General features: G+C 39.4%; 1 protein-coding gene across 2 annotated transcripts in view; it reads right to left on the bottom strand.

The window, feature by feature from the left end:
• The window catches only part of HTT (huntingtin), an 81164-nt gene extending 64881 nt beyond the window's left edge, over window positions 1-16283 (bottom strand). For both annotated transcript variants that reach the window (XM_030491773.1, XM_030491774.1), the window contains exons 1-8: window positions 15899-16283; window positions 9515-9598; window positions 8991-9111; window positions 4788-4847; window positions 2759-2838; window positions 2162-2300; window positions 1779-1920; window positions 91-269 (exon numbers count right to left, since the gene is read on the bottom strand). In XM_030491773.1, the coding sequence (XP_030347633.1) occupies window positions 91-269; window positions 1779-1920; window positions 2162-2300; window positions 2759-2838; window positions 4788-4847; window positions 8991-9111; window positions 9515-9598; window positions 15899-15999 (906 nt within the window). In that variant the 5' untranslated portion in view covers window positions 16000-16283. The remainder of the gene's footprint in view (window positions 1-90; window positions 270-1778; window positions 1921-2161; window positions 2301-2758; window positions 2839-4787; window positions 4848-8990; window positions 9112-9514; window positions 9599-15898) is intronic.

The following is a 16283-nucleotide window of genomic DNA, read 5'->3' as shown; positions in this document are numbered from 1 at the left end:
AAATTAGCACCGTATCATATTACAGGAAAGACTTATTTCTTTTCCTTCTGATTAGTAGTTTTCAGATTAGGATTACTACTTATATTTTACCTGTATGAGTTGTTCTGGTGAAGGCGAAATCTCTGTTTCTTTTCTTGTTACACCAAAACTGCCCTTCAGGCTGGTATCCTTTACTTGTTGTTGCAATAAAGGTATGAGATACCTTAGTGTAAGCAGAACACCCAGAATTAAAAGAGTAGGATGATCATCTTCTACAGGTACCAACAAGCCTGTGGGTAGAAAAGAAGCAGCTGAATGACTTATTGCCAGTGGTTAGTTTCAATACAAATGTTATTTCATGTAGTTTATAATAGCTTCTTTTAAAAACAAACAAAAACACCCCAAATCCCTAGAAGCAATTTAAGAATGCTTTCTAAATTTAAAAACATTTGAAAATATGCATTATTTAATATTCCTGACAATGAATTAGGCAATGTGGGAGAATGGTCAGAGGACCCTGTCTCACCTTCCCTGTTCGCTAGCTCTTTCCATTCAATAAAAACACACAAAAAAAATTCTTATTCATAATACCTGATGCTTTCACCAAGTGAACAAGGCTCTCTTGCTCCCCTGCTCCCTCCCCCCCCCCCACCCCGGCTTCCTCTCTCCATTTGGCAGTTTAATTAAGGCCCTCACATACACACACTACTATCCCCTAATGAATTACATTCACGCTTTTGCCTCCTCCCTCAGATACTGGGAACCTTGTTCCATGTTCCCACCTGCTAATCAGAGTCAAACCCTAAACATATTAAGAACAAATATGGTAGTAAGAAAACACAACCTTCTATTAAAACAAAAACCCAGAATCAATTAATGGAGTTCCTGTTAGTGCTCCTGTCTGAATTCAGTACCACTGCCAGGACGTTATAAAACATCACCTTTGAGGTAGCTAAGAACAATGTGTGCACAGAATTCCGCCATTTCCGAGTCACACACAGGAAAGTCACTATGTGGTGTGTGACTTTTTCACATTCTTGGAAGAAGCAAGGCTAACACAATAATGCTTTATGTATCTGTTGACCTTTCTTACCTCTCCTCTTGCAATATAGTCTACATAGTAAAGAACCCCTTATCAGTAACAAAACAGGGAAAAAAGTCTTCACTCCAACCCAAGAAAGCATCTCATCATGAGTTGCAAAACACCCCAAAGACCATGCAGGCTTCCCAGCCTAAGAAATATAGAAGCAATATCTAACACAAAGTTGTGTGGTTTTAAATTTAAAAAATTAAAATTTAAAATAAAAAAAATTAAAAATTAAAAAAATAAATCAGCTTCTGGTCTAAGTTAGGTTTTCAACATAGAATGTACATGGTGGTAGTACTGAAAAAGGCTACAGGGTATGTGTTCATTGCCCAGAGAATAGCAGTCACACCCTCTACCTCAAGACCTGCTACACTAACAACCAAGCTGCTGAACAATGCAAGTGTTCAGCTCCCTGAGCAAGCTCTTCCAGAATCCCTCAACCTCCTCATTTTCCAACAGGCTACTTGCTTCCCTAGCTTTGGCTGCTTCTTTTCAGCACTACTGAATTAGCATTGCAGCACATGGATATAAATAGCTTTAGTCATATCTTCATCTAACTTACCACAAAATAGAGAAAGCATTGGCAGTGTAACTGGTAGTTTAAGTATCCTTGCTTCGCCTGAAAAACTCCCACATACAAAAAGTACCTTCCATGGACAAAAAATTCATGTTACTTACACCTAAAGCAATATTTATTTTTCCAGAATCTTACCTAAAAGTACATTCAATAACCAGGCATAAAAATACTGTGTTCTTCGTGAATGCTGACAGATGCTTACTGCTGATCCTGCCGCTGTTCGACGAATAGTAGGGGAACTGGATTTCAGATTAGCTATGAAAGCCTTCAATAAAACCTAAAAACAAAGACATTTTAAGTTTTTATGAGAAAGAACGAGAGACAGAAGTGAATTAAGAAGTCAGCAAATGTATTTTTCATTCACTCAGAGCATTACTTAATGTACATCAAGTAAGGGCAACTTTGGCCTTAATTCAGACATGCAGCTGTAGCATTGCTTTCTGTAACATCCGATTGCTAATGCTGACAGCTTACTGTGCCTTGAGACAAAACAGGGAGCACAAAAAGCTTAAAGATACCTTTATCTCATTGTCATTTGCAAAGTTGCCAAATGCTGCCATGATTTTTGGTATTGCTGCAGCCAGTGTCTCTTGTACCGACTCCTCGGGTCTCTTACTTATTCGTGTCAGGCAGGGCAAAAGGTTCACTAGGTACGGCCTAAGCACGGCAAAGGAGAAAAACTAGTTTGAGATCAGAACCACTGTATCCATCTAAACACTTTAACATTTTTAACTCTTACTCAAATTCTGTGGCATTACTAAATTGTAAAAAAATGTACCTGTTAGCTACAAAGACTGTAGGAAAAAAAAAAAAAGACAATAGCCTTCTGAATACAATTTGCACACATTAAGGCAGAACTAAAGAATACACTGAATAAAATACAAGTCCTTGTCTTCACAAGATTTTCCCTCTCTTCTCCCTCTCTTCTCCCAGAATCACGTACAACACAACTAAAACTCTGCTAAAAGACAACCAGCTAATGAAATAAAGCAAAATCAGAGAGAATAATGTGACAGGAATTCTTCCAACCTCCCAATTATACATTTAAAATTTGAGAACAGTAATATGTCGTTAACATCTTATCTTTGGAAAGTATATGACCAGGATGCGTTTACCTGCACTTTTGAGGCCGAACTAGATGGGCAAGCTCAGCAAATCTCCAGAGTGCAGCTCGTAGACTTCTGGAAGCACCATTCTAGACAGAGTATGTAATTGTTACATTGCATCAAGCAAAACCATTTCCTAAAGAATACCTATAATATACAATAGTACACAGGTTTATACAATTCACTTAAACAGATAAAAATGTAAGGTGTCTGGAAGTCATACTTTTCCTCTAGCCAAAAGGAAGTCAAGTCAGCTCCCCGACTGGCTTCTTTTTTCTAGCTGGTATTAGGAATTTTCCAAGTGACCCAAAACGAGTAATAGGGACATGAAGAAAGAAAAGGAAACGCCTGAAATCTCCACTCTGCTGAAATCAGCTTAAAATACCACAGAGAAAAGCATCAACCAACAAAGAAAAACTGATGATATCAGAGTCTAAAAATCACTCGAACACTTGTGGAGATCTAAATGCAGCATCAAATTGACAGCAGTGGAGATATGCAAATAAACAGCATTCAGCTCCTGAGCACATCAAAGAAAAGAATTCTACATATTAATGGCCTGCATCCTCAAGTTTAGTATGTGCTTGTCTGTACGAACACCTTCAGTTGAGCACCTGACTTAAACCCAATGCCTTCAGACCTAACGTTTAAGGATATAGCACAGCTCCTCTGTATTGCTGGAAATACAGAAAAACTACGGAAACCAATAGATGTCTATGAGAAATTGCACACCTAATGGAGTTGGAACCTAACCAAAATGTCTCTCAAATCAAGTCCCTCTGAAGAGCTGAGAAGTTCAGAAACTGTCATTTCTTTCAGCTGGTATATCAAAGGCTCAGGGTCTTGTTAGCACGACAAGCAAAACCTTGCATCTGAATTACAAAACGTGCATTTTTCGGATTCACAACCAAACAACAGATCCTGGCACAGCTCCTGAAGAGATCCAAGTGATGTACAAACAAGGTTCAGTCTGCTGGGTGCTTCTGTTATGCCTGCTACCTCTCTCTCTTGCCTCTGCCATGAATCTGAGAGCAACAGATGAAGCACATGGCACCTGAACAACCACGTATTTCCTCCTGCACCTGGTAATGAGATGCAGAAACTTCAGAGCAATTTTTGTGTACCTTGGTTGGTTTTAATTAGCTAGATGTGTGTTTCTATACCCTCAGAAATCCTGCATGACATTAAGGTACAATAATACAGTAAGATAATCGTACAGGGCCTACAACTAGTCCACATCTGACAAAAGAAAAGCTACCCCATTGATTTTGTTATTATTTTCTAGAGTTCTCTCATTCCCAAAGAAATACATACAAAAAGCAACAGCATTACTGTCTGACAAATACCCACGGTTTCTCTCTATACAAGCCTTGCCGTGTGTTTAAGGATGCAAGAGACATGATTTCAGTGATACTGTCCTGAACACAGCACTTTTCTTTTGTAGTCAAATACATCAAAAAGCTGTTACTAAAATTCTTCCCATGGACAAAATTAAATTGTGACTTTTGATGCAAAAAGAAATGCTTCAGTATTTTTACCTATGCTTCTTACAAGAGCTTTAAGTACACATTACACATTCACAAAGTAGTTAAAACTTGTATCAGGTCCCTTCAGGTCTTTATCAAATGATTCCTCCAAGAAGTTATGTCAAATTAAGAATATCACTATCCTCTACCTACTTTTCACCACCTTTTTGCTTGAAGTTATTCTTTCCAGCTCAGTCAGTGGAGCAAGCATCATGAATATGCCTTATTCTTTTGGGTACAGAATCACGAAGGTTAACTCAGACTGCTGCTCACACCAAATGCTCACTTATTTTCTGCCAGATAAGCTTTCAGGAGTGGTTAAATCTAAACAATGGGGCCAATAGCAAGGAACTGGGTAAAATAATACATTAAACAGCCACAAATCCTTCCAAAGTGACGCTCTGACCTTGATCTTAAAAAGCATACATGATTTATTTACACTAATACCACATTCCAATATACTAAACCGCTTACTAAATATCATATTTCAGAAGGATATGAAAGAAACTCACCTTTTTAATCTCTTTATACAGTTCTAATTGTAACCTAGGAAGATTGGAATCCATCAAAGCCTGCAATAAAATGCATTGAGAACATACTGTTATCAGAGGGAAGGCACTTTACAGGAACAATGTTACACTTGCAATAAAACAACTTCCAGAAAAAAAACCAAAAAAAGCACAGAACCATCTAATTGCCCCTATATTTATTGGATGTATAAGCAGAAAAGTGCTAAATATTTAAGAGAGACACTTCTATCTTTCACACAGACAAAAAACAGAAACATGGGCGAATTCCACAAATTCTAACAGTTACTTGCAGTTAATATTAGCTGCTTTACCCATTCTACCTAAAAAAGGCCATATGGGATCAGACTACAAGCAGAGCCAACCTAATGTGCTTTCTGGCAATTGCCAGGAATAGATACTCATGAATAGAATATTAAAACACAAAAATAGTATTCACAAACAGCAAGAGGTATTCCCTGCTATACATCCCCACCGTCAAGTAGCATCCTACCACTTCTCAAACTGAGGCTATATTTGTACCATTACCTTTAACAGCCCTTGAAAAACCCTTCTTTCTTGAATTAGCCTATTTTCTGCATCCATGTATTACCGCAGGGTGTTCTGGACACCAGAAGTATTGCATCCCAGGACCTAATCAAGCATATTGCGACAGAACATACACTGCAGTTTGAACCTGCAGTCTGGCTAAGACCTAAGGTGTGTGAAATGAACGTAAGTGCTGAGAAGTAGTAATTTTCTGTTCACTTCAACTCAATCATTCTCCCTCCATCTTTAAAGCAGCACAGAACAAAAAAATATGAAAATAGTTCTGCTACGGTACAAACATAAGCTTATACGGTACAAACATTGGACTTAGGACCACCCTGTATGTGCTTTGTATCTCATACTCTCTCTCTCATGCATGGTTAAGGACAACACACTGAGTCAGATGGACCTTTTTGGTCTCATCCGCCGCTGCTGGTCCCATATCCTGAGCACCCTGCGTAACTCACCGTTTCTCTCTCCCAGACCAAATACTCCTTTTTAAAAAGGAAAAGTCCAACACAAAATCGAATCCACATACACATTATCAGATTCATAACAACGGCTATGGAAACACTACGCTTATCAATATCCTATTGTGAGGGTGGTGAAGCAGTGGAATGGGTTGCCCAAGGAAGTTGTGAATGCTCCATCCCTGGCGGTGTTCAAGGCCAGGTTGGACAGAGCCTTGGGGACATGGTTTAGTGCAAAGTGCCCCAGCCCATGGCAGGGGGATTGGAATGAGATGATCTTAAGGTCCTTTCCAACCCTAACTATTCTATGATTCTATATGTAATCCCTTCCTATGGAATATTTTGTATGCTATGATTACCCTTTCTCGTCCATTTTCTTCCTAACGCATACTACTATTTATGAACATTTCCACCAACACTTCCTAAGAACAAATGAGAGCTTCATACAATGTGCAAGTACCTACACTGGGGATTCCTACAGTGCTGTAGTGTTCAGTATTTCATTCTTTATTCCTTGCCCACTATTTTTCTAATTTTCCATCTGCCTTCTTGATCACCAACCATTAAGCTCACGTCTACACAGGCTTATGCACGATGACTACAGAATCTGACATGGCATGTGCTGCTGTAGAGGCCACAACTGCTTCAGCATGGTCAGTAAAGTGCGTGTGGCTCCTCCAGCCCATAGTTCCCCTAGCCTAAAACTGTATTCCTCACAGTTATACCAGTCATTGTAACAAAATGGTATTACCTTCCCCTGCAAAATCTTACCTGTTTTATAGTTTTATGTTGTCACAAGCACCCCAACTATTAAGTGCAGGTGCTGAGATGACAGTAGGTAAATCTCACTTCACAAAACCTAGTGACTTTATGAGTTCACTGCCCTTGTACATAAGCATACCAAGCAACACAAAAAGGCTCAAGCTACTATTTGGCTTCAAGGGTAAGTTGTCCTTATAACACACTCAACCAAAGCAACTCTTTTTACTAGTGTATACCTATATTTTTAGCAGGCTAGAATCTAAAAAGACTATGCTTGTAATTTTTTCTGATTGGGATGACAACTCTAAATTACTACAAATAATAAAACCCAATTACTGAGACCAACTGTACTCCAATCTGTGTGAACAGTCCCGCCAATATCATTAGCACACAGAATACAACAACACTGTACCTCAGCTTCAGAAACAAGACAGCTTGGGTAACACCTTAACTGCAGAAACCTGGTTAATTCCCAACTTGGTATTTTTTCTTTTAAATAAAGATATCACCAAAGCTATTTAAACTTTAAGCCATTTCTGCTGTCTGCCAGCTTCTGATGGTTAAATTATACTTAAAGATGACCTACAGTGTTTATCTAAACTTACTTTCCGTTTCAGTTTACAGCCTTGCCCATACAAGTGTTTGTGTCTTTATTATATTAATGAGCATAAACTCCAGACAGACACAGTTATGCAAGTAATGCTTACATGTATATTCTTATGTTTAAAGACAAAACATAAAGCATCTTTCTGGCAACAGAATTAGTCTCTAAAATGCCTGAGGTACTAAAAAAGCTGAACGTTGACTAACATGCAAGCTTAGGAGCCTGACACCTCTATTCCACTCATCACAAGCAGCACTGCTACTTGCACAACCAAAAATAAAACTGTACATCTTTCTGTCTCTGCATTTATACACGAGAGAGCATCTGCCTAAAGACCACGTTGCTTCCACACAGCATAAAACATAGAAAACAAAATACAAACTATGACCAGCTTTGATAACAGTCAGATACATGTATGTGGTTGGAATATCATAACTACTATTAACTTCACAGCTGAAACCACCTGGCAAACTTAACTTATGGAAGACTCCCATCATTTAAAAATCACTTTAATCTTTAAAACAAAACAGAGTACCATTCAAAGATTTGAAAGGAAATTTAAGGTTGTTCCACTTATCTTGAAACATGCCAGCAAACAACAATATGAAATAGATCAGCGAGTTAAAGAGGTCAGTTTTATACCAAGCCTACGGAAGAGTTTGGTGAAAAGAAAGAAGGAAGTCTGCATTCTTTAGAACTGTTTCAGAGCATCTTTCAAAGCAAATTAAGTTACATAATGGTGTATGCAATTCATAGAGTGCTAAACTGCAAATGGGAAAACATTTAAATTGGAACGAATAGATCAAAGTGCTACAGGGCAAAACAAAAAAAACCAAGAGACACTTGCACTCCCTTATTCCCCATCTTTGTGGAATACACTTCATAATCAGTAAGCTTTCTCCATACAACTTTCAGCTACAGCTTCCCCAAACTTAATTCATTCAGATAGCTACAAGTAGAACTTAACTGAGAGAAATCCCTACAGGAAAAGGATGTTTTGTTTGCTTGCTTCTACACACTCCTTCATGCTAAAGAATATTATTTGCGTATTTCTAAAGCACTTGAACTTTGCATCAACTAGATTAATCATGCAGGTCAAGTATTGCAGAAAACAGGAAAAGGGGGGAAAAAAATTGGTAGGTGAAGGTAAACCTGTCCTGGAAGTAGCACTTCACAACAGTGACTCAGAAGGTTCATTTTAAGAGACTCTGAATCACGATTTAGACCTTGCCTGACCTCATATGAATGCCCACCTACTGTTCTTCAACAAGCCCTTCATTCTGGATCACAGTAGGGTAATGAACAATCTCCAGAACACCGTATTTATCTTAATTATTGCCTAAAAGCTCCTCCCTCCAAGGATAAGCAAATCACGCTATGTGAATTACAGCATACTACTAGTTTGGAATGAAAAGCCACTACATAATTTAGCCAGCTTTTTAATAATACTTGTACCCTTCCTGCTAAGTATCTTTATGTTTACAGAACATTACTAGAGCACTCCTCCCATAAACCAAGATGATTTTAGACAAGCCCACACTCTTGTTTTGGTTAACTTGAAGTTAATGAACAACTAAAGCAAAGAATAGATCAGAATGATGAATGACAGGAGACAAGTTAAAATATCTTGATCTGGACATAAAAAAAAAAACCTCTCCTAAGAGCACATATAGAACTTAGTAAAGAAGCTTATTTAACCTCTTACGTTATGAGACATTGTCAGCAGTCAGAGCAGCAACTAAAAGAACATCAGGCTGAATTCATACAAGGACACTGCAGCAAGAAGAGGCAAAATCTGGTAGTAAAGTATATAAAAGTTCTTACTTTAATAACTTTATTAAGGCATTCATCAGCAACCATCCGGACATCAGATTCCGCATCCTCGCTGCAGAGGAGAAAGAGTTCCATGGCAATCCCCAGCAGCTTCTGAAATTCTGGAGAATTTCTAAATAAATAAAACATTAGAAAAATTACAATGTGCACTATGAGAAGTGAACACCAATGCTGTTTTTGAGGGGGAATCATAATCCAACTACACATACATTGTACACGGTTATACAAGAGAAGACTTTAATTGGATTGAAGCACGTCATCAGGAATTGGGAGATCATTTACCTGCTCTTTCGTACGTAATCTGGCAAGGTATTTGATCTCTGTGCTTTAGCTTCTCTGAGGTAGAAGAATACCAATGCTTAAACGAAATTACTTTGGATTGGTAAAAAGAAATTGTGTCATTTCATTTTCAAACAGAAGTTGAACATTTTAAATCAGCAATTATCAGGAAGCCCCCAAATAACTAACATTCCAAAGTAGCTATTTGTATTGATGCAATAAAGACATTGTCTTACCTTAAAGACTGAGCAACTATGTTTTCACATATTGTTAGGCAATGATTTACTCGATCTTTCTTGGTAGTTGAAAGTTCTTTCTTTCTAAAAGGAGAATACAATGATGAGTCTGAGATAAGACTTGAACAGTGAGCAGAAACCAGTTAAACATTCTTACTAGAGTAATGTCTAATGTTTATACAAGAAAAAGATGCACTCTTCTGGTCATTATATAAACAGCCCTTATACCAACTACCTGTAGTCCCAGGACTTCATACACTAACTGCTGCTGAGAGCATGCAGGCACACAAGCAAAGGGAAGGATCCAATTTAGAAACAGAATGAACCATTTAACCGGGAATATCATATCAATTCCATAACTTTCACTGAGAAAATATTTGGGAAACAAAACTGAAGAATGGAGTAAAGGAAAAGTAAGGAACAAGTGGAGCACTTAGAACAAAGCTAAAATAAACAAATAGGAAGAAAAAGGTTGGGGAAAAATAAGTCATGAGAACAGCTCTTGAAGTTAAAAATACCAATTTTAAGACCTTCCTTACACATAACACCTTAGACATGTTTTTTTTGTCTGGCAAGTCCCTGAAACTTAAAAGTTCTACTAAATCAACCATTTTGTATCTGAACTGCAATTCTATCATATGCCACCCTCCTCCAAATGGTTTTTTAATTATAAAAGTAGCAAAGCTCTAGGCAGTGTATGTTCATCAAGAATACCCTATAATAACACTTGGGATAGTCCAGCAAAGGTCAAGCTCAGTCAGCTTGTAGCAAATGAGCATAAAATGAAGAGAATAAAATTCACAGAATGAAAGAACATATCTACAAGCGATGCAGTGCACAATATGAAAAGCTCCTACTTAGCCAAATTTAACTTTCACTTCAATATAAGCTCCCACAACTCTTTACAGCCATGTCTAGAACAGAAGCTTTTTCCCTGCTCCAACCCCAACAAAGGAACTGAAAAAAGAGAGAGATTCACAAGTATGACATTGAAATTATATTTCATTGTATGCAGTGTCTCCTACTCTCAACTTTACTGACACTGAACCACTCCTAGGAAAGCAGATGTTGCTTTTAAATAATTAACCAGTAGTAATACAGGTCCTACAATGCACACCCAAAGGCACCTCTCCTGGGTCGGTTTCACAACAAGGAGGTACCTGCTCCTACACTCACATTCACTGACAATCTTCCCTTTTGTTTTCCAAGTGAAAATTGATCATCGGTATTTTAGCATTTAATTTTCTGTCTTAGCAAAAACCTGGCAAAACCTTCAAAAGGAAAACCAGTGTTTCTGAACTAGAAGTTGGAAAAATTATGTCGACAGCCTTGTTAACATCAGTTAATAATGTTAAGGACCAAGAGCAAGTAGCCAATAAGCACATTAAATAAAGCAAACTCAAAGTGTGTCATTAGACAAAAGTTTTGAAGACTTAAGCTTTAACATTTAAGAGCTTTAGCCCAAATAATAGTACCTTCTTTGAAAAAGGTCATTCCTTGCAAACACCCAGCCCCTTCCACAAGTTGGAAGTGGGGGGTTGAAAAGTGTTTCCTCCCAAACTTCAGTTTTTCTCCCAAGGATCCTCTTATCTCACTCCAGAAATTCTTTCCCTTCTTAAAAGTTTAAGGAATAGTTCTGAACAAAACCATTTTTTCCATCATAATCTGGCAGTATTTTGTTTAAGTAAGCATCGGTGTTCCCCAAAGAGGATCTCTTCTTTGGCTTGTGTTCATAAGCAAGTGACAGAATACAAGTAGCCAATCTGAATTAGATCAAATACACAATGTCCTTCTCTCTAGCTTGAAAAAGCACCAGAGAGTCTTTAACAGCACTTTCAGATCCCCTCTGACAAAACAGCAAATACTTCCTAAAACGTCCAACTTCCTAAAAGTGCAACCTGAGCACTGTTGATGTGAACAGGCACCTAAAAAACTGAATAAGTAATTTCAACTTTCTGGTCATTTTATCTAGCATTACCCACATCTCTTTTGAGCGTCATTTTCTGTACAAATTCACCTCAATAATAGAACAGACACATCAGAACTTGCCTATAAGCTCATGACTTCAGATACAAAACACATTAAAGACATTGCTGAATGCAACTGCTTTCTAACTAATGTTCATTATTATTTACACATAGCATAGCCCCAAGCGAGGCAGCAGCAGTGTTCAATAGCACTCAGACTAGTACAGATCAATCTCTCTGGCAGATTTCTGTAAATAGAGAGCTCATCTAATGCTGAATCTACCACCTCACTGAAATGAGTAACTTAAAAAAGGCCTTACTAGAGAAAATTTAATGTGAAAAATTACAAGGATCGCATTTAGGTAACAAGTTACCATTTAAACTGAAATAAGAGAAACTAGAGGACTATGAGTTAATATCCAAAGGGAAAGAACAACAAACATGCAACCAATCTTTCATCTGCCATTTTGTTATTCCACTTCCCCCCAAAAAAACAGCCTTTGAAGAAAAGAAAGAAAAGGCGGGAGGCAAACACTTGATGTACATTATGTGCACACACACATCTTCTGTGCCTACAGAGGCAGAAGGATCACAGAACAGGATCTAGAGATAGAACACATGATTTTTTATTTAAGAAAAAGAAAAGCTCTACTCAGAAGTGTTATGAAGCCTTCAGGCAAACTGCTGATGAGCATACCCATGGGACAACAACAGCATCACACATTTCTTAGAAGAGAGCTGAAGTGGCAAGCCCCAAGTGTAAGGTCATTTCAGTTTGATGAATAACAGAAGGCAGGAAATTTTGGAAGCAGCAGTTAGCTACAGGAAAGCTTCATCTCACATGCAGAGGAGTTTAATCTTCTGCATACTTCCACAATCTCTAGCCAAGAAGATTAATAAACAAGAAAATCAGCAAGAGTAGATAGTTTCACACTCTTTGAGTCCTGATAAGCTGGCTACAAAGGGATGCAACTCACTGATGCTAATTTTTATTAGGCCTTGAAATTAAGGATATGTGAAAAGAATACAGAAGCTCTAAAGCTGAACCAGCATTAAGGAAAAGGGCCAAGCCAAATGGCTTGACATTACCCTAGTGGAAAGTAATGGGAAACTGAAAATATTAGTAATAAAAAGAAACATGAGTGGATCAACAAATAAACTCAGATCAAACATGGCAAAAACTTCAGGCAATGTGCAGTGACACAGACAGTGATGGACGGTCAAGTTAACTAGAACAGGTCTACAATACACCCTAGAAAAGAACTCCAAAATCACCTATGGACCACCACTGGCAGGCCCGGCCATAGCTATTATCCATGCAGTTCATGTGGTGTTTGGTTAAGCACAAAAATTCATGACACTTCTACATATAGCACTGATGAAACCTATCTATAAGCAGAACTTCAGGCCAACATAAAGAAATCCAGAAAAATCCATTAGTATAGAAAAATGCATCTTGCTCGAGAGCACTTTGGCTCTTGCGGCACCTTCTGCTGTAAAGGTAATTGTTAGAACCAAACGTAAGAAGAAAAAGTCAAACTTGGGCCCAATTAAAAACGACTACAATAACTGACTATTAGAACAAGTCAATATGACTTGACAAGAGTAAAGGTGAAGAATCCACCTTTGGATTAATCCAGTCAAAGCTAAATAATTTATCCAGAAGAAACTTCAGCAAGTCATTCTCTCAGCCCACTGCTAAGAGGCAAAATGAATAAAACATAACATATAGGATGATGTGTGAAGGTCCATCTGCTTTTTAGTTTCACCGAGTAAACTCAGAATTTTTACATCATACTAATCCAATTTTAAGTTAGTGGGAGCTCTGTAATCCAAAATGTCCAACTCCAACCAAAACTTAACGAGTCTGAAAGGCTAAAAATAGAGATGGAAGAAAATAAGGTGCCTCAGCAGAAGGGTATAGAAGCAATATGACGACAGAGAGCTCAACCTAAGTTTTCACAGAAGAAAAAAACCAGCAAGAGATAAGAGGGCCAGAAACTGAGGTCTGATTAAAATCTCTCAGAACAGAAAAAGCGCTTACCTTCTTGTTAAAAGCTTGAATTCAATTAATATTTTTATTTAAATGAGTAAAGCCGGGATATCAGCTTCACCAGGAGTTCAGAAGTTGTTGTGTTACAATAAAGTGTCTTCTTTACCTCAATCTCTGTGATCATAAAAGATTTCATAGCAGGACACAAACAGTCCTTGGTAGGACTCATTCGCTAACCAGATGTAGAACACTCACTTTCTACCAAAAATACTTAAAAGGCCATTTTTGCCTACTCCAACAGGATTACTATTTTTTTTAATTATTATTTATAATAATGTAGAGGTGATATTTTGTTATAAATTAAGGTAGCTCATTTTGGGAGGAAAAGAAGTAGCAGTGGGTAATTAGTGTTTAAAAACTTTTACTGTAGAAAAAAAGCCCAACAAAAATGCCAAACACCACCTGTAACGATGAGATTACTCTAGAATTTGAGGAACAAGAGCTTCTCACTTGACTAATTTAGGTGATCTTGACTCACTTGACTAATTTAGGACTACTTGGATCTAGTGGACCATGTCAAACTGCTGTGCAATGAAACAAAGATCAAACCAGTAGCATTTTATGCTATGATATTCACCAATTAATGTATGTTTTCATTACCAACAGGTAAGCTTACAACAGTAAATAGAATGACAGGAAGTGACCACTCAGAACTACAAGATATTTAAGTGCTATTTGTACAGAACCAAGAAGATGAACACCTCTCCCAAACACAAGGAAAACACAGAGACAACTTTCCTTTCTCAATTTCAAACAAGAAAAAGGAAGCAGACAGTATTGTGAATTATGCTCCAGATGCCACCTGGTATTTCACTGAAAGTTGGGGAAACTTCAGCAAAAACTGCCACAATATCCTTTCATAGGTTTTTATGAGGCTGAGTGCTGCTACTGAATTTGTATAGCTCCTGGGGGCATGCAACACCATCAGCATTCTGAAAATACACAGCCTATTTTTAAACATGAAGCAAAGTCAACAAGGACAGCTACAGCCCTAAATTTTTAATGTTTTGAGTAGAGCAGGCCTAAACTCTGACCTCCAAACCAAGCCTGACATCCCTCAGCAAGCATGACAAATAATTGTCAGGACTTTCTCTTGAAGCACCATGATCTCTCGCAGCAGCAACTTTCTAGACAGTTTTTTTTCAACTACATATAGGAAATATTGGAAATAGATAGAATCATAGAATGGGCTGGAAAGGGCCTTATGATCATCTAGTTCCAACCTCCTGCCACAGGCAAGGACACCTCACACTTGACCAGATTGCCCAAAGCCCTGTCATATCACACGAAGTACTAGCACAAAAACCTGCATGTAACAGAGCAATTAGTCCCTGCAGAACAATAAGGCATCTAAAACCAATTAGCTCATAAAGATGATTTTTTTTCATCTATTATGCCTCAAAAACATGAAAATGCATTCAGATTGTTTGCGACAATACTCTCCAAACAGTATCAACCATGATAATTTAGCTGGCATCCGCATCAGAATCTACTGTGGGAGCAGGTGGCCAAGAGCCCAGCTCCACTGCTCAGCATCCTCTACTGAAACGCTATGAAACTGCCAATTTAGAAGTTACCTGCTCCTCAACCCTTCTGCTTCTCCTGTCTCCCCAGTAGCCAGAGGAAAAGCAACAGTATGACTCATGTATTTATCCTCTAAAAATCTTTGTGTCTCTTCACCTGCCCAACACAAGTTATTTTTAGGAGATGCAAACGCTGGGGCAGCACCGTGGTCCTGAACAGCTCCTTGTCCTCCAGCAACTCCTGCCGAGGGGAAATCTGAATCCCTCATGAATGTGTTTGACCCTATTGCTTAAGAAAGTAAAAAACTAATTCCTCTTTAAGTCTCTACACAGCAACTTAATAGACTTTAAATGAAGTTTGTCATAAACAGACATCCATGTTAACTCCTCCCAGATGCATTAGAACTCAGACTTTAACTTTATAAGGCTTAACACTTTAAGTTAGGCTTGGGGAAGGAAAGCGGAGGTGCCTTTTTCCAGCAGAGTATTAGCTGAAAATAAAGCTTTCCTTGCCAGAACCAGCCTGTGAAACCCGTATTACTGTATCTCCTGTTCACGACCCATACCGCTGCGTTACTGTACGTGTTTGCACACAAAGTTACTCCTAGATCAAACTTCAGTAGAGAGCATGCAGTTCTCCCAGACCCGTCCACAGGAGCAGCCTCCTGCCAAGGACAGCGCAGCACCCCAGGGCGAACCCCCGCCCGCCGCTCCGGCTGTCAGGGCTCCAGCGGCCTGGCGGGGCGGCCTCGACGGGGCAGGGCAGAGCAGAGCAGAGCAGCGCAGGACACCGCCGAAGGGTTTCAGGAGCCCTCCCGGTCCCCAGGCGCGGGTCACTCACGGTCTCTGGAGCTGCTCCTCAGGGATGGCAGCCGGACCCTGCTGCTGCTGGAAGGAGCGCAACGACTCGAAGGCCTTCATCAGCTTCTCCATGGTGGCCATGTCCGCTCCGCCCGCGCCGGCAGCACCGACCCGCAGCTCCTCCCCGCCCTCTCACAGCCTCCCGGCGGCGCCCGCCTTCCTCCTCGCAGGGCTCGGTTCTTCCTCCTCTCCTGCTCGACTCGGCCTCGCCCTGTCCCGCCGGAGCCAGCCGAGGCGCCGGAGCCGGCTCAGTCCGCGCCGCCGGTCACTGCCGCAATGAATGAGGGAGCCGTCGCAGGGGCCCGAGAGCGCTCCTCAGCCGCCCCGCCGCCATCTTTAGCCCGTCCCATCAGCCCCCACGCCGC

This window comes from Strigops habroptila, chromosome 7 (assembly GCF_004027225.2).
Source record: "Strigops habroptila isolate Jane chromosome 7, bStrHab1.2.pri, whole genome shotgun sequence".
In the NCBI taxonomy this organism is placed as follows: Eukaryota; Metazoa; Chordata; class Aves; order Psittaciformes; family Psittacidae; genus Strigops; species Strigops habroptila.
Note: the sequence above shows the minus strand (reverse complement) of the source record. Positions and strands in the feature narration are given on the sequence as shown.